Source organism: Polyodon spathula, chromosome 3 (assembly GCF_017654505.1).
Source record: "Polyodon spathula isolate WHYD16114869_AA chromosome 3, ASM1765450v1, whole genome shotgun sequence".
In the NCBI taxonomy this organism is placed as follows: domain Eukaryota; kingdom Metazoa; phylum Chordata; class Actinopteri; order Acipenseriformes; family Polyodontidae; genus Polyodon; species Polyodon spathula.
The window spans coordinates 72,851,924-72,879,646 of record NC_054536.1 but is presented as its reverse complement, the minus strand read 5'-3'; the positions used below and the strand labels follow the sequence as shown (position 1 = coordinate 72,879,646).

Sequence of the window (27,723 nt, the reverse complement as noted above, 5' to 3'; positions counted from 1 at the left end):
AGATTCTCAGTAGGTCTGAGACAGATTAGTTAACTCTAAAATGTAATGTTGACCATGGTTTTATGTGCAATTATAACTTATATTAATTGTAATACTGCTAAAACTGGTATGTCAGTTCACTGTTTTGCTCACATTTACTGCAAATGTTGTTGTTTGTTTTCTAATTATTTCAAGTAATGGTTCAAGAAGACTACCACAGTCAAAACCCTTACCACAATGCAGTCCATGCTGCTGATGTGACTCAGGCCATGCACTGTTACTTAAAAGAGCCCAAGGTGAGTGAGGAATGATCCTAATAAATGTAATAAATAAAGCATTCTTGTCAGTGGAACTTGTATGTTTTTTGTAATGGCTCCACAGGCTATAATATGAACCATTTGAGAGGCCAGCTTCATGTTTTCAGAGTTCTGGAAACACTTTGGCCAACAGTACCCTTCATATTGCTCTGTGACCTGAGGTGGCTGCTGTACTAGAATAATATGGATTATTTTCTCCAGATAATAAAAACCTAGCACTTTGAAATGTTGGCTAAATACTCTGCACACAACTGAAATCATTCCCTAAGTCTTGCTACTTTTGCAATGTGCTGTGTAGTTTTGAAAGAATCACTTCTATTTTATTTGGAAGAAAATATATGGGACCACAGTGGTACTACACTGGAACATCAAAACATGGGTGTCTATTTAATTTACCTGTACAGTGGTGGAATTAAATACCTTGTGGCTTTTTGGGTACCACCTCCTATGTCATTTCACCTCGGCAGTGTCTACAGGGGCGAAATATCTTAATGGCTACAAAGCATTTCAGTCATTAGGGGAAGCAGCTGGTTGGTGAACGACAGGAAGGAAGGCTCTGAAAGGGTCGGGAGAATTTCCCTTTCCAGGTGAAATGGCCAAGAAAGTGCAAGGCGATCTGAAGGCAAGGCTTGCAAACTGAGATTTCTTTAACCTAGTGCACTGCCTAATATCATGTTTTAAAATAAAAACATGTGTTTCTTTCAAAACTGTACATTTCAGACCTGTACAATTAATGGATGTGCTTGGCAAGGAAAAATGTATACGATTATTTTGTTAGATGTGATCACTTTTAAAATACCAGAAAGGCATTGTATATTACTTTTAAAATGTGTCCTCCTTTTTCTTGAAGCTTGCCAAATCTCTCACCTCATGGGATATCCTGCTAGGTCTGTTGGCAGCTACAACACACGACTTGGATCATCCAGGTGTTAATCAGCATTTCCTCATAAAAACTAACCATTACTTAGCGACTTTGTACAAGGTAAGAGCCCTTTCTACAGTTTAGAAACTCCACTTAAATACAGGAACATTGTATCTTCTGTGTGATGTTTACTATTTATTGCATGCAGTATTTTGCACACTTGTGTAACAGAAAGCATGTGCTAATGGATTGAGGGGGGGATGCAAGCAGTAACAAGCTGGCCATTTAAGGCAACTTCCTTTTTATTTATTTTTTATTTAATTTATTTTTTATTTTGCATCCGTAGAGGCCTTAATATATGTGAAACATACTTACATTAATACCACTACTTTAATGATAATGTTAAATGAGTAAACCTGTGAATTTTGTGTATCATTTCTAGAATACCTCAGTTTTAGAAAATCACCACTGGAGGTCAGCTGTGGGCCTGCTTCGAGAGTCAGGGTTATTTGCACACCTTCCCTTGGAAGACAGGTATAGATGCTGACCTTCTACAGGTTTTATAGACTGGTTGGGTTGCAGCTGAATCAAAACGTTTCCTCTGACCTTAGCCTGGATCTGGCTCACATCACAAGTGAAATAAAGTAATGTTTCAATTTTTTTTTTTTTTTTAGTTTTAAACATTACCTTTATTATACTCTGTCAAAAAAACGCAATTGTCAATCTTTAAAAACGTGCAAACAAAAGTGAATCAAATAAACTTCTCGACATTCTGAAGAATCAGACACATGTTGTCACCTTTTTTTGCTTCGAAAAGCACTATACACTTTTTAACCCTTTCTCAACACAATTGATTAGAAAAAAAACGTAACCCCTGCCCCTCCAATGAAACTTAAAATTAAAGAGAGCCAGTTGTGAGCCCATCCGAACCATAAAACACCACAAACCGCAATTAAAAAGTAAGTTAATATTTTAAATGACTCACTTCGGCGAACTTCTAATTACATATAAGCAAATATTTTCAAACTCAAATTGGAGAAGGCATAATCAAGTTACTGTATATCCTGGAGACAAAAGATTAAATGTTACCTGGATGGTTTCACAAACGTCTGTCAAAGTGGTTTTCTTTCACCGAGGGGCCGGCTACAACAGCATTATGTTAATACTCTGTATTACTTGCAATTGTTTTTCAAAACAATTTCATATCGCAAGAAAACAGGTGTGATTTAATCGATGTACTAGATCGAATGATTAATCTATTGATTAGAAAATGTTAAGATTAAAACCACTAATTTCTTTATTTAGTTATTAACTTTTTTATATATATATATATATATATAAATACATCAAATATACGGACGCCTTGGGCGTTGTGAGGCACACTGAAGGCCTTATTGCATTTATCATCCAGTTTAAACAGTGGATTTGAAGAACAAAAAGCATAAGTCATGTTTCGGGCAAAAAGTGATTCTCCTTTTTTTTTTTTTTAAATATAATTAAATATCCTTATGCCAATAAAGTAGTCCCATGTATTTGAACTGCACACTAAGTTAAGCTGAGTAAATTAATTAAAACATGTAAAAGAAAGTACATCTATTTTTGGTATTGTGCACATTGTCATTTAAAAAATCACCAGGGGGTGGAGTTGAGACGGCACAGTTATTTAAAAAAAATTAATAAATTTATGTCACTCAGTGAAGACACATTGTTAGAGCAGAACAGACGTGAGGAATAAAAATAAATTCAACGATGTCTCGGATTTCAGTAATTTGTTCAAGATCTGTGTCGTAGAGGGATGAATGACGTGCAGTGTTTACAAACCGCTAAAAATACATTATTTGAAGTGACAAAGTCGGGGTGAATGAGTATAAAGACAGCTTTTTTTTCTCTCTCTGTTTTGCTATCTTCCAGTTCATTTAATTTTTCTTCATCCAAATCAGTATGTCTCCTTACTACTTTGGGATTTTTTTGCAGTTAATTGGTCACTCAGTTTCATAGTTTCAGCTGTACATCTATAACTAAGCAAAATGGCTACCGCTACTTTAAATTCTGTGAGGCAGCGCAACGATTTAGAATATGTGACAAGGCTCCAACTGTTCATATCCATCCAGTGTACGGACAGCTGGAATCTTGCTCGACAAATCACGTTGCTTGTTTCACGTTCCATTGCCAGCCCTGGATTTTATATTTTTTTATATAAGTACCTCCATTGTTTGTTTTCAAACTCGCTTTCCCTTGACAAAGGTATGTAAACTTACCAGAACGTTGAGAAGTTGGCTCTTTTATACTGAGCATCAAAAGAAACTTAGCACTTATATTTGGATGAAATTCACTAGATTGGATCGAAAAGTGACAAACTCTGTTTAAGATCAGGTGCAGTGACTTTTTATTGTGCTGATTAACAACTGAAATCACGAAGATGCTGCAAAATGATCTGTCTGTCTTGGGCAGGTGTTATGACTCTTGGTCTCCCAGTCTATGGCCTGTCGTTGACAGTGTGTATCTGGTTATACCGTCTCACCAGGTTTGAAACTGCTGGCTGTGAGCACCCAAGACGGCAAGCCACAGTACGCTGCCCTAGTTCAGCCTCACAACGTGTCGATTGCACGAAGGCACTGCTCTCTTGACAGATGTGGCATATTGTTTTTTTTTCTGTGTTTCTTTTATGCTTTTGTTCAAGCTTGCAGTTCAATAGCTGAAATCACTCCATATCCAGTGTCCAATCAACTGTCTCGCTAATTAGGTGATTTAGTGAATGTCCTTCAGTCAAAGTCATTCAAGGATGAACGATCAAGGCGATTACAAAGAAACCAAAAACATGTTGTCATATAACTTATTTTTTCAAAAATAAATGTGCTGTGTGTTTCTTTTGATGTGTGTGTGTGTGTGTGTGTATATATATATATATATATATATATATATTATCCACTAAATCAGGGAGGGGGGTACAGGGATCCAGTTTCAATAAACGGTTCTACCTAAACTGTGACCGTTGGAAGTCATTAGGTTTTTGTAACAGTATATTGATATCAAAAACCATGTGTTAAAAACAAATTCACAAAGAAAAATACAAATAGTTGTGTATAACTAAATTCACCGAAGAGGTGCGAAAAAGACCCGTCCATTTGGTGTTTGTCAGGTAAACGGCTTAGCCGTCCTGTGGTTTAGTGAGGAACAGTGTATGTTTAGTCAGAGCTCCAAGAGGGAGCTAGGCATTTGTTTGGTTTTCATTTCTGTGTTTATTAAAAAGTGCGCGTCAGCGCCGTAAAAGTCAATTTTTGTGTCCTGGGTCTATCTTAAAGGGGCAACGAACTCCGTGATATATATATATATATATATATATATATATATATATATATATATATATATATATATATATATATATACACACACACACACACTGTGTAATAGACAGTAAAACATTGTCTATGCTTAAATAGCAAAGCATAAAATGTTGTGTTTTTAAAAAGCTTACCAGAATTTCAGTAGTTTATACTGTAGTAAAGTTTTCAAACTTAATAAGTGAAGGCATAAAGTGCGTGGAAATGTCTGGCCACTTGGTGTCACTGTTGTTCCACATAAATACATTGTATATGCTGACATTTTTTTATTCTAATTTACTTTCAGAATGTGCTTTTCAAATGCTTACAGTAGTGTAAAAAAAGTCTCATTCATTTATTCCATTTCACTGAAACTGGCTCAACATGTTTGTTTTGTTTAGGTTGGGAATGGAGAGACAGTTGGGTTCTCTCATTCTAGCCACTGACATCAGCCGACAGAATGAATACTTGTTGCAGTTTAGAACCCATTTGGATAGGGAAGACCTACGTTTAGACGATGCTGGTCATCGACATTTTATTCTTCAGGTAAACCTGTCATACTCCTGGTATCATTAAAATTGTTGAAATCCTATTTTCACAATTAGATAGTATGAATATTAAAGCTGTAAATTAAACTGGCACACTCCACCGCAGCTCACTGAAGCAAAATACAAATGTTAAAAATAAATAAGGAAAAGGGGGATCCATTTTTTTAAACTGGTATTTGTCAATGTTGAAATGATTCGGTTTTCTTTTAAGGTATATTCCGAATGTACAGTACATGTATTTCTCAACGCATTATTCCTTATTTTAATTCAAAGAAAAACTGGTATGCTCTGTGTGTGCACGTTAGAATTGTACAAGGTACCACCACTGTTCTCTTCTCTTTTTTGCAGATGGCACTCAAGTGTGCTGATATTTGTAACCCATGCAGGACCTGGGAACTGAGTAAGCAGTGGAGTGAGAAAGTGACTGAGGAATTCTTCCATCAAGGCAAGTTCACAAATGGCAGCGCATGAATTCAGAATTGTAGAGTAACCTGCGCCAGCCCATGTTCACCACCTCCCATAAATTGACTGTTTTTGCTGTGGTGGCTGAATGGTTACCTTTGGTTCAGGATCAGTTTTGGATGTTGCAGCAATAAGCCATTGGTCCATCATATTTAGTTAGACTAGCTTGCATTCTGGGGTATACAGAACCATATTACCTTTCCTACTATGTAAAATGTTTTCAAAGTCAATGTTTTTTCTTTTTAGGTGATGTTGAAAAGAAACATAAACTAGATGTAAGCCCACTGTGTGACAGACAAACACAAACTATTGAAAATATTCAAATGGGTAAGCTAACTTTCCTCTCTATGTAATACGTGGAATGTACTGTCTCAAGTCTTTCTGTTCTATCAGTTTAATGCCATGAATGACCAAATAACTGATAGTGAGATCTGCACCCAAGGATTGTTCTTCCAAAGCAGAGACATGTTTGTGTGGGTGTGACACGGTGCTCATGTCACATGTGTGGGTAACAGCTGCTTAGGCAATACAGAGACATGGGAGGTGGAGTTGAAACACCAGCACAGGATTTATTAATGCAAAAGTAAACAAACAAAGGGGTCATGTGACATTACCAGGGAAGGTAACGCACAGAGGACACAGCAAGCTGTTCAAAAGCAAAATAAAACACAGTACAAAAGCTACAAATAAAAGGTGCCACACAGGGTGAGCGCTAGCCTTATAAATGAGGCGTCCTGCTCCAGGAACCGGCTACACTACATAACCCTCGCAGTACATCACATGGGATCGCTATCCCCGAAACTAACCTACTTATGAGCCGGTATTCATGCGATGACTCCTGCTGCTTCATACGGCATTGGCTGGGCATTGCCTTCACCAGCACCACTTGCAGTTTCAGGGTTGCGTAGCTGTCGTTCCTGCAGAGCGGACTCTGTCCTCCTTCGTATGTACAGCTCCCCTCTGTAGCATGGCGTTGCAGTCGCCTTGCGATCTCCACCGGATGTTTTTAAACTGATGGACACTTGGTCAAGACCCGCCCACCTGCTGATTTGAGGACTGGCACAGCCAATCACTTGCTGTCCTTCCCCTCAACCAAGCCTAGCAGGCAGTAAGTCTCAATTGAGCGCCTGTCTGTAAACAATAATTTAGTCACACAAATCATCTCCAAAAAGTCACACAATAAACCCATTTCCACATACAAATTACAAACACTAATTCCCCATTGTGCAGGGCAATCACCCTGCCATAGGGGGCTATGTGAAGAACCTCAGATTGACGATAAATGGATGTTAATATTCCTGGAGCATTCTTAATGGTGTCTTCTTGTGTCCCAGGTTTCATGACCTACGTGGTGGAGCCCCTGTTTGTGGAGTGGGCTCGGTTCTCCGACACCAAGCTCTCTCAGACGATGCTCGGCTACCTTGCACTGAACAAAGCTGGCTGGAGGGGAATGGTACAGGAGCAGGCGAGCAGTGGGGATGACACTGATCCTACCTTAGAAGAGACTGACTCTGACATTTTACCTCAGGAAAGCCGAGAATTATGACCCTTTGTCCCAGATCACACATACAGTACAGTAAACTTGACCTGACGTAAGTGAAAGGGGTCAGAAACTATGGGAAAGAGGAATAGAACCTGACTTCACTTCAACTACCTTGATTGCATGGAAAACCATACCAGAAAGGAATCAAGTTATATGCTTTTCCTGATTTAATTACCTGTCCCCCCCCCTCCCCCCTCCCCCCCAAAACAGAACAAAAATTTTTATTGTGTAGAGGGAAGGAAGTGTATTTCATAAAGCAATACATAGATACCTCATTTGGCTTTTTATTTTTTTTGTTTTTTGTTTTTTTGCCTAATTATCTTAAAAGCATCATTCTTGAAAGGGAACAGTACAGGAAGATTACTTTTGTTCTGGTAAAGTGCTAATTGAACACTTTAATTTGTTATAGCTGTTATTTTTTTAAATTTTTTTTTTAGAATTATTATTTCTTAAAAGCTGATTTAGTATTGGGGTTTCTTCATAACTGTACAGAGTACCCAAATCTAGTAATGCATTTTAAGCTTATCTTCCTTTTTATTATAAAATCTAGACAAGATGTGAAAAGCCCACTCCTTTTGCTGCCTCCATGAAGACCGTTTACAAATGATGTTTTTTTTTTTTTGTAAAGTTGGTTCTGTAACTTGCATTGAAGCACAGGTGTGAAGAACCACTTAAATAGGAATTTTGTCCTATTGCTGAAAGAACAAAATTCAGGCTGCAGCTCTAACAAACACACCGGATGCCACAAAAGCCTCCAGTTCTCAATAGTGTTGCACTGTGACTTGATTCCACCATATTATATATAGTAAGCAGCCCAGCCTACAGTCCAGTAGAGGTTGGAACATGTGACTCCTTTGAACTTCACCTTTTTCATCTGGACTTTTGAACCGTTTGGGCAGCTGTCATCGTAAAAATCTGTGGATCTTTTAATGATGGCAAAGCACATGGTTATTACGATCCTTACACTTGAACAGCTCTTTCACGTGCCAAAAAGACTAAATTTATTTTAGATATATAAAATTAGCTCAGGGTATTTGCCAATTTATCTGGAGGAAACTAAGGCAAGGCAGGTATCTTAAAACCTGTCCCCCTTCAACGCAAGGAAAATTAATGTTTCATTGAAAAAGTAAGACATTGCTACAGATGCCTTAAAACTATGCATAAAGCTAAGTGACCAAACCATTTTTTCCTTTCATAAAGTGGTGAATTGTTTTTTAGTCTTCTCTTTTTTTATTGCATTGTCAAACTGTTGGCCTTGGGGTGATAAATTATTATTAATATATTTTTTTTTGGTTAGAAATTGAATAACGATTTATTTTTAAACTTCAAACATTCCGTTTTGTTCATATTTTGTATTGTTTTAGGTTGTTTTGATTCTGTACAGTAAGCACAATTGTATTGGTTTTGTTTTCTGAATGAAAACAGGTGCTTTTCTTAATTTGTATTTTTCCTTGTTATTACTGTAAAAGACTTTGATAATCCTGTTTACAATTTATTGTGACAGTCTTTTTGGGGAGAAGACTTGAGTGTGAAACTGTTTGGAAAAGCTTTGCTGTATTCATCTTTGTTATACGTGCCTGTTTCAGTTGCATTTTGATGAATAAACAAGTTTGCATATGTTTGCACCAATGTACCAGCAATCTAGTCTTGTGAATATTGGGTTACAGTGCAAGAGCTCAATTTAAAAAAAATAAAATAAAAACAGCACTTTTATAAATTTAAGATTATGAATTTGTATTTTTCTGTAAAATTAGTCAAGACAAATGCTGAATTAGCTTTTGAATTTCACCAGGCTACTGTACATTCCCATCAAGGTACTACCTTGGAACAAATAACATTTTTTGTATTCTAATTCTAGTTCTGATATGGAAAAGTGAATGTGCTGATGCTTTAGATCAGGGGTCTCCAACCCTAGTCCTGGAGAGCTACTGTGGCTGGTGGTTTTCGTTTCAACCAGTCTCTCGGTTACTTAATTGAACCAGTTATTGTCTTAATTAGTCAAAATTGGCAGGTGTTCCAGATCTTTAGCCACTGATGATGTAAAGACACATAAAACCTGCTGGATAGGGGCTCTCCAGGACCAGGGTTGGAGACCCTTGGTTTTAGAGCTACAACCCTAAATATCTACTTGCAACAGTTATTTTTAGAACAAGTACAGTATGCCAGTTACATCCCATCACAGCTATCCATACCAGCTGACCTTTAGAAATGGCTTTCTAACCATTTCCAGACCGATAGGCATCAACAGCTTTTTTCCGGAGGTCTTCAGGAATTTCTTTTGATCCTGGCATGATGTGCCTCTAGAACCTGTGTGCTGACAACTTCATTCTGATGGTAAGGGCCAAAGTTAGTCAGATTTATATTGGGCAGGGCCTGCCCAAATCTCTTCTGTTGATGAAAATATATATTTGTGCCCGGTGAGATACAGTTACTAAGAAAATACAATAATTTTTTTTACGAAATGATTTGCTAAAAAATGTACTGCTAAATTAAACTTGTAAATAATGTATTTACATTTGACCTCTGAAATAATATTGAAAAAAACATAATTTTTAAATCCTCTTATACGTAAGAGTTAAATAAATGTCAGTAGCCATCTCAATTTGTTCAAGTAACGTAATGAGATGATTGTTTTAATGATTGCTCATTACGTATGTGGTTTACTGTGGAGGCTATATCGCCATCTTGTGGCTGTAGTGCTAAATTACAGGTTAAAAAAAAAAAAAGAAAAACACAGGGCCCTAGTTATTAGACACTAGCAGTAGTGAATAAATGCAAGCAGATTTTTCAGATTTATACAAGATCCTCTCAACTGGATGCTTAACAAGAGACTAAGGATTATTGTGACTTTATATTTGATGGCTCAATGGCTTTCCCACATTGTTACACTGCAGTGTCCACAGGTGTTTTCTGTGAAATAACTAAGTTGGCTTTTAAATGATCTTACTTTTTCATTTCAAAGCAGAAACGACACTTTTATTAATGTAAATACAGTCATGCAAAACAATTGTAATAAAGTGTGTCCAGCATTGTCCCTAACAAAGTGACCCTGGGATTGAATATGCAGGGTCTTCTTCATCTTGCCCTTCTCCTCCGAACATGTTCCTGCCTCTCCTCAACAAGAGCCAAGTGTCACTGCATCAGGAAGTGCACCACAGCAGCCATCCTGAAGCCAATGACAGGGGTGTGCTTTTATACAGCTCTTAGTTACTCGCATCTACAATGGTTTGCTCCTTGTAATAAGAGGTGTAAAGTTTTTGGAGGGTCAGCAATTGCCTCAGTGCAAGGCAAAATTCTTACATCACATTATAATGTTTGCGCCCGCTTAGTATCCAGATCCCGCCCAATTCCATGCTCTTTTCTTCATTTGAATGCATTTCAGTATATTTTAATGGATCAATGATGACAAAGTGCAAATTTATCAGCGGGTGCAGAACACCAGGTGAACACCATTCTTTACACACACCACATTTGTAGCGACTGTTAAAATCAGACTTTACGGCTGCTAAACACAATTTACAGCAGCATTATGGGGTTTCGCACCCGCAAATCACTGCGTGTATCCTTACACCCCTAAGGAGTGCAAAATAAACTGTATGCCTTGTTTTTTTTTTTTTAATACAAATCCCTTTTAAATATAAAGTACAAACTGAAATTTAAAAAAACTTTGTTTTGTAATTTAGGACAACTAAAACAGTCCAAAGCATTTCTATTGGATTGAGATCTGGTGATTGCAAAGGCCATTCCAGAAATTAGATGTTTGTTTTCTTCAAGAATTTCAGTTGACAGTCATGTTTTGGGTCATTAGTGAGTTGGAAGATATCATTGTACCCTGTAGAATGTTTTGATACATGGCTGCTGCATTTATTTGATCTTCAATCACATAAATGCTTCCAGTCCCTGAACTGCTAAAACACCCCCATATCATGATTGAACCACCTCCACGTTTAACTGCAGGTGAAAAGATTTTCTTCATTGAGTTTTGGTTCATGGACTAAAAGGCTTTCTTTTTTTTCTCCAAACACACTGGTCCATTTTTGGGGAAATTTTAGCCTCATTGGACCAGATCACTTTGTTGAAGAATGCTTCAGATTCCTATTTACATTTCTTGATGGTTCATTTTCATGTGACTTTGTACAGCTCTTGCCATATTATTCCAGATGCTTTTAAGTCTTTCTTTAGGTCTGGCTGTTAATCTTGAATTTTTTTTTTTTTTTTTTTTTTTGCTGCATTAGTAGGTAGTACTGAACTCGTAATTTTCTTTGGATGTCCACTTCTTTCAAGTGTTTCAGTTGAATTAGTTCTGTGGTTTCTTGATTATTGCTCTGATTGTGGATTTTGGTGTTCCATTTTTTTTTTTTTTTTTTTTTTTTTTTATACTGTTCGGTAGTCATGTCCTGCTGTTGCCAAAAGGTCATTCGACAGATGTTAGAAATAATTACTACTTTTTCTGATTATTGACTTTATAATACAGATTAGATACTGCATAATGGTTTTCTAATATTTTATATATATATATATATATATATATATATATATATATATATATATATATATAAGTATTCAGACCCCTGACCAATTCTCACATATTACTGAATTACAAATGGTACATTGAAATTTCATTCTGTTTGATATTTTATTTTAAAACACTTAATTATTGTAAGGTGACACTGGTTTTATGTTGGGAAATATTTTTAAGAAAAATAAAAAACTTGAAATATCTTGCTTGCATAAGTATTCAACCCCTGTGCTGTGGAAGCTCCCAGTTTGCACCGATGACCTTTACCATTGGCCTCCACCTGTGAACCATTAAAGTTGCTGTCACATTTTCTGGATAAAAACCCCACTGTTGAAGGATCATTGGTAAGGCTGTGAATCTGAAGGAAAATGAAGACCAAACAGCATTCTACATAAGTTAGAGATAAAGTAATACAAATGCATAGATTAGGGAAAGGGTACTAAATAATATCCAAGTGTTTGGATATTCCAGTGAGCACAGTTGGATCAATAATCAGGAAGTGGAAGCTGCATCACACCACCCAGGCACTGCCAAGAAAAGGCCGTCCCTCAAAACTCAGCGCTCAAACAAGAAGGAGACTTGTGAGAGAAGCCATAGAGGCCAACAATCACTTTGAAGGAGCTAGAGTTCAGTGGCTGGGAGTGGAGTAATGGTGCACCAGTCAACCATATCAAGAGCTCTGCATAACACTGGCCTGTATGGGAGGGTGGCAAGAAAGAAGCCGTTACTCAAAAAGTACCATCTGAAAGCACGTCTGGAGTTTGCCAGAAAGCATGAGAGTGACCCAGCTGTGATGTGGGAAAAGGTTTTGTGGTCAGATGAGACCAAGATAGAGCTTTTTGGCCAAAACTCAAAGCGCTATGTATGGCGCAAACCTAACACTGCCCATGCTTCAAGACATACCATCCCTACAGTGAAGTATGGTGGTGGCAGCATCATGCTGTAGGAATGCTTCTCATCAGCAGGGACTGGGCATCTTGTTACAATTGAAGGAAGAACGGATGGAGCAAAATACAGGAAAATACTGCAAGAGAATCTGCTTCAGTCCGCTAAAAAACTGAAGCTTGGGAGGAAATTCACCTTTCAGCAGGACAATCATCCCAAGCACAAGGCCAAAGCAACATTGGAGTGGCTCAAGAACAAAAAGGTGAATGTCCTACAGTGGCCCAGTCAAAGGCCTGATCTTAATCCCATTGAGAATCTGTGGCACTATTTGAAAATTGCGGTCCACAAGCATCGTCTAACCAACCTGAACAACCTGGAGCAAATCTGCCAAGAAGAATGGGCCAAAATCACTCCGACACTGTGTGCAAAGCTGGTACATACTTGCCCCAAAAGACTTAAAGCTGTTATTGCAGCGAAAGGTGGCTCTACCAAATATTAATGTGTGGGGGTTGAATACTTATGCAAGCAAGATATTTCAGTTTTTTATTTTTCTTAAAAATATTTCCCAACATAAAACCAATGTCACCTTACAATAATTGATTTTGAGTTTAAGTGTTTTAAAATAAAATATCAAACAGAACGAAATTTCAATGTACCATTTGTAATTCAGTAATATGAGAGAATTGGTCAGGGGTCTGAATACTTTTGCAAGGAACTGTATATATAGATCATATATGTATATATATATATATATATATATATATATATATATATATATATATATATATATATATATATATATATATATATATATATATATATATATAATTTTATATAATGTAAATTACATTAATAATTTTGCCAAATGAATACATTTTGAAAATTGCTTAAGTGTGTAACATTTGGTACTTTTAGCAATTTTAGTGTTTGTAATTTACTTTTAATAATTTCATTGACTATTTCTTGTTGATAACTGAATTAGTTCAGTGCATGTAATGGTTGCTAGGAATGGGTGAAAGTGCTATGCAATAGGATTCTTATTAGTCTCACTGTTTGTGTCTGTTTCTCTCTCTCCACCTCCCCCCTCTCCCTTGATCTGCCTGTCTGAGGAATGTGGAAGCAGAGGGTGGGGCTAGAGAATGTATTTATTGCAGGGTGGGTTTTCTTACAATGTGTAACACAACATAGTTGGAAAATGCAGGAGCGGCTGACACAACTTTCCAGTATTTTACTTTATCTGTTATTCTGTATCAGGGCTAATTCACAAACTCTAGTGGTAGCGAATTTCTTTGTATAACTTTACCTGTATATTAATAATACAACCTGATTACTGTGCTTTGAAATGGTTTGTCATGTCTGGTAATTTTTACTCTTGGGTCTCGACAGATAGTAAGAAAATACTAGGCCTTGTTTTCTTACAAGTGTTTTATTTTTTTTATTTTTTTTTAAAGATTGTTTGTTGAACTACCAGGAATTGTGTATTCTGGTTTTTGTCATATTAATTAGTGGCTAATGATCACTAAATGCTTGTATTTAACATGTTTTCTTGAATTCTCGTATTAAGTGTAGGGTACCAATACTTTTGCTTACAGCTGTATATGGTCTAAATTAGGTTTAATGTAAGGGGATTTTTGGGAATTGCATGACATGGAGCAACACTATAATTGGTCCCGTATGAGATATTTATATTTTAGAGGGACAAAAAAAAAAAATTAAAAATTGGTTTTAAAAGAACAAATCAACAAGAGTTAAAATGCAGATTTTCTTTATTAGTCTGATTATTTTTAATAATCAGGCACAAGGGTCTACTCTGTTTATTGGAATATTAAATCACTGCAAGCATGTTTTAAAGCATTACAGTAAGCATCAAGTGTAAATCTTGAGTTTAAATTGCCAGTACAAAATACACCTAAGCTAAACAGAACTTGGCCAAATGTAAATAAAAATTATCTCAAGCAGTAAAAGAAGTTCCCAGAGTATGATCTTTGTTTTTGCAAAAGTGCTATGTATATGGTGTCACTTGATATAAGAGGCATCATTTCGCAAACTGTCTGCTCAGATTTGCCTTATAATTCTCTAACCCAAAATGCACAAGATGACATCTCTTTTACAGTAAAGTAAGAGACACTATACACACTCACCATATTGACTAATTTGTCTGTTCAGCAATAACATAGACTAGATTTCCCAAAATACGTATCTTCCCTCCGTGGGATTTGAAATTATTCTTTGATGGAAAAAATCACTAGTGTACCATTTAGACTTTTTTGTTAAAGTCTTACTGTACTCACTTGGCACACTTTATGAAACATTAAAAAAGGCAGTCTTTTAAAACACTAAATTGGAGGTAATTAAATAATGAGTCATGCTTCCTAATGACTCATTCAACCAAAGAGAGAGCGTCTCACATGTATTGAAAGTAACAAACTATTATATCTTAAATATTAATTTTTAAAAATTAAAAATAAAACACATTTCTTGAACATCTATTTAGTATTCTATAAACTTTAAAGAGTAAGTCGCTTCAATCTATACTTGTAGTTCTGTTTCTGCTGCCCTGGTAACATTTTAGGAGTGTGTAATGATTCTGAGTGGTTCTTACAGCAATTACTCAAACATGAACTGAATAACACCATATTAAACACAGACCTGTCAAAGCACCTTAACTGAAAAGGCCAGCCCTTTTGTAATTACAAAAGAAATCACACACAGAATCATTACAAACTTCATTAAAATTATTATTATTTTTTTTTTTTTTAAACTGTCATTTGAAGCTACTTACTCCTGAATTGTGATGGAATTATGCTTTTATAAGCTAAAAATTGAGATGAGAGCCATTTCCTTCAAGTAGATTTTTTTGGGCCTTTAAGGTTTAGAGGTGCTGCTTACTAACACCTTTCTTTTGCCAGTAGATTTCAGCATGTGTTGTCCAAACTAAAAAAGGGAAGAAAAAAAAAAGTACCTTAAAATATGTAGTTATCCTTTCTACCATGTACAGCAAGTGTTTCATTTGTGGCAAACAAAGAATCTTGTTGAAAACACACACATGTGTTTTCATACATTTCTAAATTATATTCATCACAAAACACACACACACATATATAATCAGGGAAAACATGGACAGTTTATCTTCTAACTAAATACATATAAAAAAATAATTGTGGTGGTTTAACTACCAGTGCCTTTAAACTAGAATTGTAGTATCCCTATTGAAGTTAGTGAAAATAATCAATTCTCTTGTAGTTTATCATTTATTAGTAGAATATGGAAGGACATGCTTTCCTTTAACTTGTGTATTGACTTAAATTGTTGAGCTGCTTTCTGCAACCCCTTTAAACTCAATAAACACTTATGGGGAAAACTATGGAGACACTGAACTTGGTGTTTTATGCAACAAGCCACGGGACTCTAGTACTGTACTGATTTGGATAACAGAGGCTTAAGTTTGGCTGGAATTATTTAGTTACTGCTACAACTGTGATTTGTATTCGCATGCTGCATGTTACATAGCACGGATTGCTAAGATTATACTCTGAAGCCCCTTTCACAGGGATGTTAAAAGTACTTACAAATGGGATCTCTGTCTCTGCTGCAGTGTTGCATTCAGAAGTTGGAATTTTCATTTCTTTTTCATTTTCACTGTCATTCCTATAGCGATGAGCAAATTTTCGTTTTAAAGCCGCTGCTATTAGAGCTGCTGCATCTGTTGGGTCACCTGGTTTTGTTTTTGATGTGCCTTCCATTGGTCTGTGTAGTGGAGGAGGTTAAAAAAAAGTATGTATATATATATATATAGAGGCATTATACAACATGTGCTTCTACTAGTTGCCAACAAAGGACATAGTAAAAAAAATATGAAAAAAACAACCACAACCACATGACAGTGAAAACAGTAAACTTTCTTTATGTAAAACTATGGTGAACTTAGTAGCTTTGGGAACAGCAATATAGGCTCAAGTATACTCACTTTTTTACGGTTCGTAGCTTCACTTTGGTCATGTCTTTCAGAATATCTAACATGTTTGGTATTTCTGACTGTTTGGGCCCAGAGTCCAGGAGAACACTATCAGAGCTGTTTTTTTTTCCTCGTCGCTCTTTGATAAGATCCATGGCAGAGACACTGCGATGAAGACCTGGTGGAGGAGGAGGAGGAGGAGGAGGAGGAGGTGGTGGTACAGGGGGGGCTGCCAACGGGGTTAAGGACCCAGCTGTGTTGAAAGAAACAAAACATATAAAATACACATTATTGCCACAATTTTAAAACAAAGGAAGCAAATATATTTTGTAGAGTAAGAACATGTAATTTACTGTACAAAAAAAATACTGTAATGGTAAGTGTACCTAGTGTGTATGCAATTTAAACAATCAAGTTTTTGTGAACAAATACAGTAGTATTATTTAAGTATGTTATATCAGACCAAATGGTTAGTAAAATTGATATTTGAAATAAAAAAAATAAAAATAATATTTATCTGTATCATTGATATATCCAAGGGTTGAAAGACAATGTGGTAGTGCAATGGTTAAATTCTACTTGCCATTACTTTAATGTAACTTTATTGATAAAATCATAGAATACAACTGTTTGCCAACTTCAAAGACTCTGTGTCAAAGCATGCAGCATGTATCATTGACTACAGCTGTGTACCAAACATTAAGACAGCAATTCAGTCTACCATCTCTATTTAGCAGTAACTTAAAAAGGTCACATGACCTCAATATGGCACCCATATTAGGTCAATGTCATGGTCCCCAACACATATGCAGTCACTACCTCAAACTTGATCTAGGGAATCCCAGAATACTTGTGTACAGAGTATGAAGTCATTATTTCAAAGAGTTTGGTCTTTATCATCTGGAAACCAAAGTGTTACATTATATGGTGTCAAAGTGAAAGGTGCCATTAGATTTTGCTGAGAGAGTTGCCAGCCTAAATAGTTTAGGTGATATTAGCAGTAGTGGGTGGAAGATGGCAGCAGTACAAGTTTATACAAACAATGCAGGATGAAGCCCAAGGTTGCGCGAGTGTTTAATGGCATGGTTCTTATTATAGTTCATTAGCTGTGATATCTAGTTCATAATCAATCAAAGAACACAAACAGATCATCATAAAGCTGGTATAGAGTGCACACCCAAACTGTGAGCAATACCAGCAGGCTGGCCAGATTTGGCATCACATAAGGTAGCATATGAAGAGGCTTTGCATAAATCGTTGGATTAAAGTACCCTAATAAAATTATTACTTGATAACTTCTAAATAGATACAAACATACCAGAAATCAATGCATTCTGTTCTTGTGCAATAACAATCCTAGCTATTTGTTCTCGAAGCTGGGCAAGTTCATTTTCAAGTGCACTGATTTTCTGTATTGCCTCATCATTAGCAATCACTGGGGTCTTAGGTTCCAGCTCTTCTCTGGTTATATTTGGTAAAGACACTTGTCTGGTGAGAGGTTTTCCAAGCCGGTGTACTTGCGGAGAAGGAAGTATATATCCAGGACAAACATTAGACCTATTAGAAAAATATATATACAGTATACATATAAAAATATATTTCTCAAGCTTTATTTGTACAACAGCCATTAACATTCAATAAAGTATTATTTGTTTATTTAGCAGACGCCTTTATCCAAGGCGACTTAGAAACTAGCAGAGACTAGGGTGTGTGAACTATGCATCAGCTGCAGAGTCACACAGAACAACATCACACCCGAAAGACAGAGCACAAGTGACTTGTTCTGTTCTTGTCACTCTATAAATAAAGGACCAATTGATACTTGTGAACACCTTTATGATTTACAACTGAAGAAACTATTGCCTCGCTTCTTGTTTTTAACATTAAAAGTGTGATCAATGAGCATACCTGAGTCTTGTAAAAGATTCACCTTCATACTCATCAATCCAGGCAACATCTGCAAGGGAAGCTACTATCCCATTTTCATTGGATGTCTGGTTAGAACTGTCTGCTTCTTCAGGGTATGGATGAAGCTTAAAAAAAAACAAACATATTAAGCATGGTTAAACACGACTATTTATCAAGTGCTAGGAGCTAATGTTGTTAACCTTTTGTCAGAAGCAAGATTTATTTACAACTGTTTCCTTTTACTCCATTTTTCATGTTGCACAATCCTTAAACTGGGATATTTAAAGAGCCAATATCATGCCCCTAGAAGTTACAACATTTGCAAGACGTATTTCTGTGCTGCTTCCCACTTCCCAGATCACTTTAAATAACTTTCAGTACTTTGTTTGGCATTATAAACTGTTGTTTCGGGTAACCGATTTATCCCAAAGCTTGGTGGAACGTTCACATTTTTTGCTGCAGTTCTGAAATTCGCATCTTCATTTTTTCCAGTCAGGTAGTAGCAGGTGCTCCTTGATAAAAGCCAGTATGTGCAGCTAGAGTCCCGTCCTGTCTGTTCCGTCGCGTCCCCATACCGCCACCCCCCCGACAAATACTATTTACTTAACCCTCTGCGGTCCTATGTCGGACCAGGTCCGACATTACAATTTTTATTACATCATCAAAAAGACGTCAAGCACAGGTCCCTAGTCGTTTTTTTCTCCGGAAAAAGCACATAAAAACCTTTTAATGGACGAGTGAGATGGACAGAAGCCGAGAGAAGAGGGGGGAAAAAAAAGGAGGCGGATCTAATACATAGTCCCTTCACCACAGACAAAACACGGACATAAACAAACAAGCCAGCTGCTTCCGCATCCAGCGCTCAAAGAATATCGCAGACATTTACCAAGCACTCTGAGATGTAATAATGACTAATAATAATAAAATAATGACTTGGATAGTATTATTGAGGAGTTTGGTGATAAAACAAGTGATCAGGAGAGGATTTCTCAGTATGCATTACTATGAAGAGATATGTGATAAATACAGCGAACAAGGAGTGGGGCAGGGCTGGAGATGCAATACTGAGAGTCCTGTTGATATGCAGTGCCTTTTAAACCTGTTTTACTATGAATAAAATTACTTTTAAACAGTGTATGTAAAATAAACAGCACATGTGAAAATAAATTGGACCTGATGCACGTGACAAGCGCTGAATAAATGGACCGGTAAGGGCTAAATAACTACATGTTAGGTTTCTATTTCCTTTTGTATTTATATTACTTTATATAAAAGGGTAAAATGAGAGCATGTAGACAGTTTTAAAAAATACGCATTATCAAAACTTTTGAAATATTTCCCTTTCAAATAAAATGTTTGCATTACCACTTTATTACCATGCACAATAACAGGGGCAATGGCATTTATTTTCCAAACTCTCTTATGCAGGTGCAGTTACATTACAAGACTGTGTAAATATTTACACAACTATTTTCAAGTTTGAAATATCAGTAGTTAGGTTAGAAAAGAAAAAAAGTTATTTGGATGAAAAAGATTATTCAATTTAAAAAAAAAAAAAAACGTAAAGCAATTTATTTGTGTGTGCTTGTGAGAGGGTGGTCGTCAAACAAAGGGTTAATGCATGCTACTATTTCAAATGACTCCAACACAACACTTGAACAGAGAACTGACCTACAGCAGGTTTACTGCATTCTCCAAGCACAGCTACAGAAGGAAGAGAAGAAATAGAAAGAATCAAAGTTGGCTTTTATAAAAAGATGTATTAATAAAGTCCAGCAGGATCTTCAGTCATCCATAAACATCATACATGTGTACTAAAATCATAATTTCAATTTCCAGGTTAAATAATAATAATACTTTTAAGGTTTTGGAACAGCTGTAGACACCTGTCACAGTTAGAGATCAATCAGAATGTCTGAGATAAATGGAAGTGAACTGAACCAGCAACATTCAGCGGTGTTCTTTACAGTGAAGCAGAAAAAATACAACACAGTGCAATCTCTAAATGACAAAGTTATTACAAGAGAGAAAGAATAGTATGCAAAGCAAGGCAACTTGATGTAGTACTATACAAATTTGTACACTTTAAATAATACTGGGAAATGGCAAAATAGAACGCTTTCATCAACTGTACGCGCACACACAGAAAATGTGTTACACACACACAGCTGGAATGACAAGACTGACAATGACATGACTATACTCTGTATAACTTGTAATAAAGATCACCCTTAGTTTCTGTGTATGGCAATACTGTGTTTGTGTACAAATATACTGTTGTACTGTCATGGGTACTTGTGGATTTTACAGTTGTAGTCAAACGTCTACCTAACCCAATGGAAATTTATAATTTCTAGAAATTTCTCGAAAACAAATAATAGGAAAACTCTCTTGTAGCAAAAGTTTTGCTTTTGTAGATGAGAAAAAAAAAGTTACAAGAAATAGATGTCTATTTTAAAAAAAAAAAACGGTTCTTGCTGCTTGGAGCATTAAAAAAGGGGGTTCGTATAAGAAGGGTTTGTTATAGTGAAGTTAGATTAATATATATATATATATATATATATATATATATATATATATATATATATATATATATATATATATATATATATATATATATCTAGCCCACCCCTCGTTATATTGCCCCTCGCTATAGTGCTGATTTGGATATATCGCGGTCCTGGAGTTGGCTCCCCATTTTTACAGTCTAACTGCGCATGCATTAGCTGCACTGTACATAGACAATTTCACTTAGAATTACTGTTCGTTTTATTTTGTACTACACATCAAACACAAATATACAAAACAATTAAAAACAAAACACTAATATCATACTGTTATCATATACACATGCATTGCACAGTAAAACAAAGCATTTTAATTATCTACTTGCTGAAGCGGATTTTTAAGCAATGCACTACCAAAAGTCACAGGGCAGCTCCCTAGCAACATGTCTTATATGTTGGGAATGGATTCTTTCAATGCAGTGGATTGGGCATTTGAAAAAAGAGAGGAAGGTTCATGAAATTAACTGGAGGCTTAAATTGATGAGAAGCAATTACCCTCCACAGTACAAATTAAAACTGTGCGCTGCTTTTTATACGAAAAATGAGAAAAAGCAGGTTGCGTAGAGGATTTATATTGGACCCTGACACAATCCTATTTGTTTTTCTATGGGTCTCTCGCTATATATATATATATATATATATATAGCGGATTTGTGTTGGACCCCGACACCCGCAATATATCAAGTGGGTGGTGTGTGTATATATAATGAACTGCTACTTCAGAAAGGAGGTGTATTTCCATAATATATTTTGACAGCTGAGTATTACAGAGCCCTTTATTTGTTAAATATTCTTGTTAGTCAAACATTATTATTCAATTAAGGAAAATGTCATAGAGCACATTCCATTTCCTCCTACAGTTTCACAGCTATACATTGTGTGCAAGAGAGAAATAAAATGCTGCTTCTGTCTGCATGAATTTGAAATGTCCTTTTCATCCTTCATAAACACAGAATTCATTATAACATCCATTTCCATCATAAACATTTCTATGGCATAGGCATGCACATACACATTAACGACTGTTGGAAAGTTCAAATAACAAACACTGAATACAGATTAAAGTACAATCAAGGTTACAGTGAAACAAAAATATTTTTTGAAAGGCAAAATATGAAATGATATTACATATCATACATTTTTTTTTTTTTTGAACACACAAAAAGGAAGTAAGAGTTTTTAACATTTTAGACATGACTGTAAACTATGGCGCCAATGTGCCACTCTTCATACCTGTAACTGAACTCTAGGGCATGGTTTCAATGGAAGACTGGTAGCTATTCTCCTTACGATGCTTCGAGAGGACCCGTAGGGCTTGTCTGTCCAAAATGTCTTAAGTAAAAAATTAAACAAGACATACAGTGACTTTCAAATACAGTATTAAATGTAACATTCTTAAAATTAAGTTTATCCTAAAAGTAAATTTAGCTTATTTAAAAGTAAATGAGACAGTAGTAACATTCAGTATTCACAGTCTACCAGGCTGTCGATTCATCCTGTGAGAAATGCCCTGGAGTCACCCATGGCTCTGTGAGCATCTACATACAAACAGAACTCATCTTCAGTACAGCAGGGGCGCTGGAACTAGGGGTGCAGTAGCACCCTCTGGCTTTGCATGACTTCCATCATATACAGGGGTCACAGTTTTGTTCAATGGCTTTCAGCACCCCCACTTTAAAAATTGTTCCAGTGCCACTGCAGTACAGAGCATCAAAGCATATTCTAATCACTCTGTCCTCAGGATGCTCTTTGAATATTTCCCTTAAAATAACAAAATAACTGTAACAAATGCAGATGATGAATAGTTAATTTAACTACATATTTCCTTGCTCTAAATTAAATGTCAACAAATTGTGAAACATATTTTTTTATTCCTTAAGCCCTGATGTTAATGAGCGAAACCCTATACAAACTGACAAAGCAATCCTTATATGACATTCCCTTTTCCTTTAAAAGGCTGCAGATGTTCCCTTAGCCTCTTTTAGTGGTCGAAGTCGACAACCTGACACTGCATTATTTATTTATTTAATGTAAAAATATCTTTATATAATGCTCAGGAATTATGTCCACTAACCAAATGTTTATGAAAAAAATGATTAAATGTTCTTGTGTGAATTACATTATGCAATACTTACAGAGTCCATGCCTAAACCTGCATGTTCCAGGATCATCCTTATGATCTGAACAAGAAAATGAATCATCTGTGATCACTGCATGGGAACATCTTCAGCATCTACATTCAGAGGTCAGCCATCTGCATACAGCTGCAGGCCTGTGTGCAAGCATCGGCTTCATGGTTGGTGTTCTGAAAAAAAAAAAGTCAGGAATACTCAAAATAATACATTTACATACAGTTAGTTAAGTCAGTTACATACATCCCTGCAACGGCTATTAGTATGACAAAAACGTTGTATAATACTGTGACAGAAATACAATGATTCTTGGTTGTAAATCTCCCTCCTGACCTGTGAGGGCACAAAGCAGCGAAAAACAAAGGTCTCTGGATGGACTGGTCTGACAGTTATTTCCCAGGGTCGGGAAGTCGGCCAGTCTGGAAGAAGGTGAGACTCTGTTGCAAGAACGTTTTGACCTGGAAGGGGAAAGACGTGGCAGCTGCAGATTGTAGAGGTGGTTGCACTCATTTACCAAGGGGTCATGTGTGACAGCATAAAAGGGGACGGAGGATCGTAATCTGTTCCTTCGCATTGGTTTATATGGAGAACCAAGAAGGACTGAGAGTGAACCAGTGAAGGAGAAAACAAAACAAAAATAACAAGTATCGTGAGTGTTCTGTGTTTGTTTATTTGTCTGTGTATTCATCGTCTTGTTTGTACATTAAGCAGCTAACATGTTTCCAGAGCTGTCGCTAAGAGTAGTCACTAAAGCTGGAACATCACTGCACCATTGTCACATAAAACTAAACTGTATCACCCACCAAGAGCACTACTGCACTCACCCAGGTCTGGTGACAGTGTACGTATTATTGTGGGGCGAGTATGTGTGATTTTCATTATTGTTTGGGTTTGCAAAACCCATTATTGTTTTTGTTATAATTGTTTACTGGTCACCAGTAAATAAAGTACCCCTTTCCAAACCAAATTAAAGTCTCTGTTTGTTTCATTCCTGCACTACATCACCTCTGCACCTGTATCCACTCAGCTACCTTGTCACAACCACGAATTCACTTAACATGAACATCCTGTTAGTGCGAATTATTTTTGGAATTGACCACCAAGTGTCAAGGGTATTGGGAAATGTATTCACATGCATTAGATTGGTGCCACTGATCTGTATCTGTACACGCAGGTTTCAAGTGTAGTTCATTTGCAATGTATACTTTTTAAAAGTTCACTTCCAGCTGTGTTGTCAATAAAACACACAGCAGTTTTAAATGTATAATACTTGTCATTGTTCTGTAATTGAAATTTGATCATTTTAATAAAAACTGACAGGATGCATTTGGCTTAGATTCCTGATAATAAGAAATACTGATAAGATGTTTTTTTTTTTTTTTTTTTTTTTTTTTTTTTTTGCTGATCACATGAAATTCACATTAACAAGAATTGACTGTATTTGCCTTGTGTAAACGGGTGATAAACATGAGTTTAAATAAATGTAAATGTACCGAGCGCTTTTGAATGGCGTGGTTTTGACAGAAATACTAAACTATTCCTATTATACTCATAACAGTCACATTTAGGCCTATTAAAAAAAAAAAAAAAAAAAAAAAAAAAAAATAGTACTGTAAAAACAATCCCAATATGCTGGTAAGAAGTTAAGGTGTAAAAAATGCTGACAGGTGCTGAAATGCTCTAGCCCAGTTGACTACCTATAGATGCTGTGCAAGTGCCGCTTACTTTATCTCAAATAGTCTGCATCACCTGCATAGAGCAGCAGGGCTCTACGTTTAGATTTTTAACTATGGCCACTGGGTCCACTGAGCTAGTGTTTTTACTGGCCCGGATGCAATTTTATCTGGCCCAATATATTTAAGTATTTTTTCATGATAGTTTTTATTTTCAGTATGTTTCTAACTGTGAAAGGAAGCCAATATTATGCTACTGTTGCTTTAATTGGAAGAGATACGGGCTGTGACATTGCTGCTCATTGAGTTCTGTATTTAAATTCAGAAAACAAAAGGAAAAACTTGTGCCTATGAAATAGGGTATTGAACGATGAAATCTCGTCTTGGACATTATTTGAACACTTTGTGAACCCGGCTAAACTTTACCGGCTTACACTGTTATGGTGTCTACTTGTACACACACATTTACCTTTTACTCTTGGTAGCGTAAGTGACCAGAGTTCGGGTAATCGAATACATAAAAATGTTGCACCCTGTGTATTCAATTAGGAAACTATTCGAAATTCCCACTCCTAATCCTAATAATAAACACTATTAAAACAATATTCATAATACAACATAATAACAATCCTTCTCTGAACGTTGTCGCTTGTAGCCTTTCCCAAGCCAGCGCCAATCTTGCTGAGTGATACCAACGAGTGCAAAGATTGTGAATGGCATTTTTGACGTGAACACATCGGATCTCAAATCAAAACATTAGACAATTGGATCGCGAATCTGGGTGTCGACCGGGACATCTTACTGTGAGACTGGATATGATGTGACCGGAATGTTGAATTCAAAACAAATCTGGAAGTCTGGGAAATTGACGCTAAACAAGGCAGAACGTTACCTTTTTTTCACTGTCATAATGAAGCCTCCACGCTAAATGTTCGTCTTCATTTTTTTTTTTTTCATAGTTACTTTCCTTTTGGCTTACTGATTAGTTGTAGAAAACCTGATTTGTACAAGATTTGCCGCGGGAACAAGTACCAACAGAGCACTTCAGTACATAGTCTCAGATTCCGAACGTAGAATGACGCGCGGTGGGAAAGTTAGGATTAGTTCGTAGTTATGTTTTTAAAAAAATGTTTTAAATTAATTTTCATCTTTTTGGACACACTGACCCATTTTCCTGGATCCATGAAACGGAAGCCATATGCAATATATATATATATATATATATATATGTAACCAGTCGGGCATGTGGTGATTCGTAACTACCGGCCAAACTGCGCTCTCTACCGACCCGGGGCCACCGGGCCATGGTTAATGTCGAACCCTGGAGCACACGCAACACAATGTAGGAAACACAGAATATACCTGGACCTATAGCTAGGCCTACATAAATAATCGTGTAAAACATGAAAAATACATGTTTATTTCTGTATCTATATTATCATTTGAATATGATGACTGATGAGAATTATTGACTAGTTAGAGGCAGCAGTTCATCTTGAAAATCCCAATAATGTATCAAAACACTTTGAATAATGTAAAATAAAGACCTTCAGAACTTGAGTGCCTTAATTACCCTGCATGACTGTTCACAAAACTACAGCTAGCATGGTTTAATCAAATCTAACTGCTGCGCAAAGACACCCTTAAATAGCATAGAGTACCATCAGTAGTGCCAATATTGAAGAATGTTACTAAGCTGCCTATACTGCAGTTCGGAATCAAAGTTGGTTGGTTTGCTGTAACGCACCCTACTCAGATATGTTTGATGTATGCTAGTGTACATATTGCCTACTGTATATTTGTCTTGAATATTAACAATAATAAAACAATTAAAAAAAAAAAAAAAAAAAAAAGCCAGCCAGAGAGGGCAGGTTATTAAGTAAATGTACAGAGCGCTTCTGAATATATAAAATGATCAGTATAACGGCTAACGGGATTGTGGCAATACTGTTTTATGGAGGGGAGTGCAGCCTACATTTTGTTGTACTTGTTTTCTTTTCGTGCACCTTCTTGTCCAGGTCCCTAGTGTCTTTCTCCCACAGTTTCAAGCTGGTTAATAACTTCAAGTAGCCTATTTTTTCAACACCCATGATTAGAATTGTGGATCTGAAAGCGGAATACGCGTCGGGTGTTGCAGCTCTGGCATATCTGTTTCATTTTATGAAGTATGCTTTAATTTTGGTTATACCAATTTGAATATCCAAGGACCCTCCAATTCTTAGAATAAAATCGACATCTTTCAACAAAAAAGTGTGTTTTTTTTCATCAAGGATGAACTGGAATCAAATTCTGTCTACAGCGTTTTAGCTTTACTGTTACACTGATTAATTGATCTGTCATTGTACGGATCTTAAAACGTAAATATGATACTTAGAAGCGGCGGCTGTTATACAAATGCCAGAAATTACAGTAACGGTAAAGTACCGGTAACTTACTTTTAAGAGATGCCTAGCACATCTGAACAAAAGTTTAAATATTATAAATTAAATTCTTGCCAAACACAAGAATTTGTTAACGTTGTATTCTGAAATAGCTCAGCATAAAAAATAAAAAAAAAACAAAAAACACACTTTTAATTACCATTCGACTTAAAGATGACTAGTCGTAGTTATGGGCCTTAGTTATTTGGTAGTCTTGCGCTCACCTTCACGTTCACGTTCATAAACACAAGGTTACTGCAGCTCCAAACGACGGCATCAACTGAAAAATAAATAAATAAAAACAACATCGACTGCTCTGACAACAAAATGTTTCATCCAAACAACCAAATTAACTGTACCTCCCACAGGGATTCAAAATAATAACACCGGCTCCTACTACACGCAAGGAAGAGTTTTAAATTCTAGCACTGTTAGGAAAATAAATATAAAAATAGAACAATGCATTAACTTTAGATAGAACTAGAGGGAATGTGCTGGCCATTCATTCCAAAACGTATACACGGAAGTGAAAGAAAACTCTACTTGTACTACTCACCTCAAAGTCAATTCGCCCAGTCCCTGTTTGTTCTCCAAACTCAATTCATCCCAATCCCAGCAAAAGACAGGAAAAAG

The 27,723-nt window shown here is 36.3% G+C and overlaps 2 protein-coding genes across 12 annotated transcripts in view; one reads left to right on the top strand and one right to left on the bottom strand.

Moving 5' to 3' along the window:
- LOC121313384 (high affinity cAMP-specific 3',5'-cyclic phosphodiesterase 7A-like) overlaps window positions 1-7,230 on the top strand; it is a 53,405-nt gene extending 46,175 nt beyond the window's left edge. For all 10 annotated transcript variants that reach the window (XM_041245851.1, XM_041245850.1, XM_041245858.1 and 7 more), the window contains 7 exons: window positions 175-275; window positions 1,147-1,278; window positions 1,601-1,692; window positions 4,880-5,024; window positions 5,375-5,471; window positions 5,735-5,815; window positions 6,823-7,230. In XM_041245851.1, coding sequence (XP_041101785.1) covers window positions 175-275; window positions 1,147-1,278; window positions 1,601-1,692; window positions 4,880-5,024; window positions 5,375-5,471; window positions 5,735-5,815; window positions 6,823-7,034 — 860 coding nt within the window. In that variant the 3' untranslated portion in view covers window positions 7,035-7,230. The remainder of the gene's footprint in view (window positions 1-174; window positions 276-1,146; window positions 1,279-1,600; window positions 1,693-4,879; window positions 5,025-5,374; window positions 5,472-5,734; window positions 5,816-6,822) is intronic.
- A 6,953-nt stretch (window positions 7,231-14,183) lies between these two features.
- Window positions 14,184-27,723, bottom strand: LOC121313383 (mitochondrial fission regulator 1-like). Of its 2 annotated transcripts, none has more exons than XM_041245847.1 (9): window positions 27,647-27,723; window positions 27,251-27,370; window positions 23,001-23,170; window positions 22,099-22,197; window positions 18,299-18,423; window positions 17,709-17,947; window positions 16,403-16,643; window positions 16,005-16,182; window positions 14,184-15,369 (listed from the first exon to the last, which is right to left on the bottom strand). In XM_041245847.1, exons 3-9 carry the CDS (start codon window positions 23,064-23,066, stop codon window positions 15,301-15,303), a joined length of 1,017 nt encoding a protein of 338 aa, XP_041101781.1. In that variant the 5' UTR covers window positions 23,067-23,170; window positions 27,251-27,370; window positions 27,647-27,723; the 3' UTR covers window positions 14,184-15,300. The 2 variants fall into 2 exon arrangements, with proteins under 2 accessions (XP_041101781.1, XP_041101782.1); XM_041245848.1 differs by having other exon boundaries at window positions 27,315-27,370; window positions 27,647-27,684.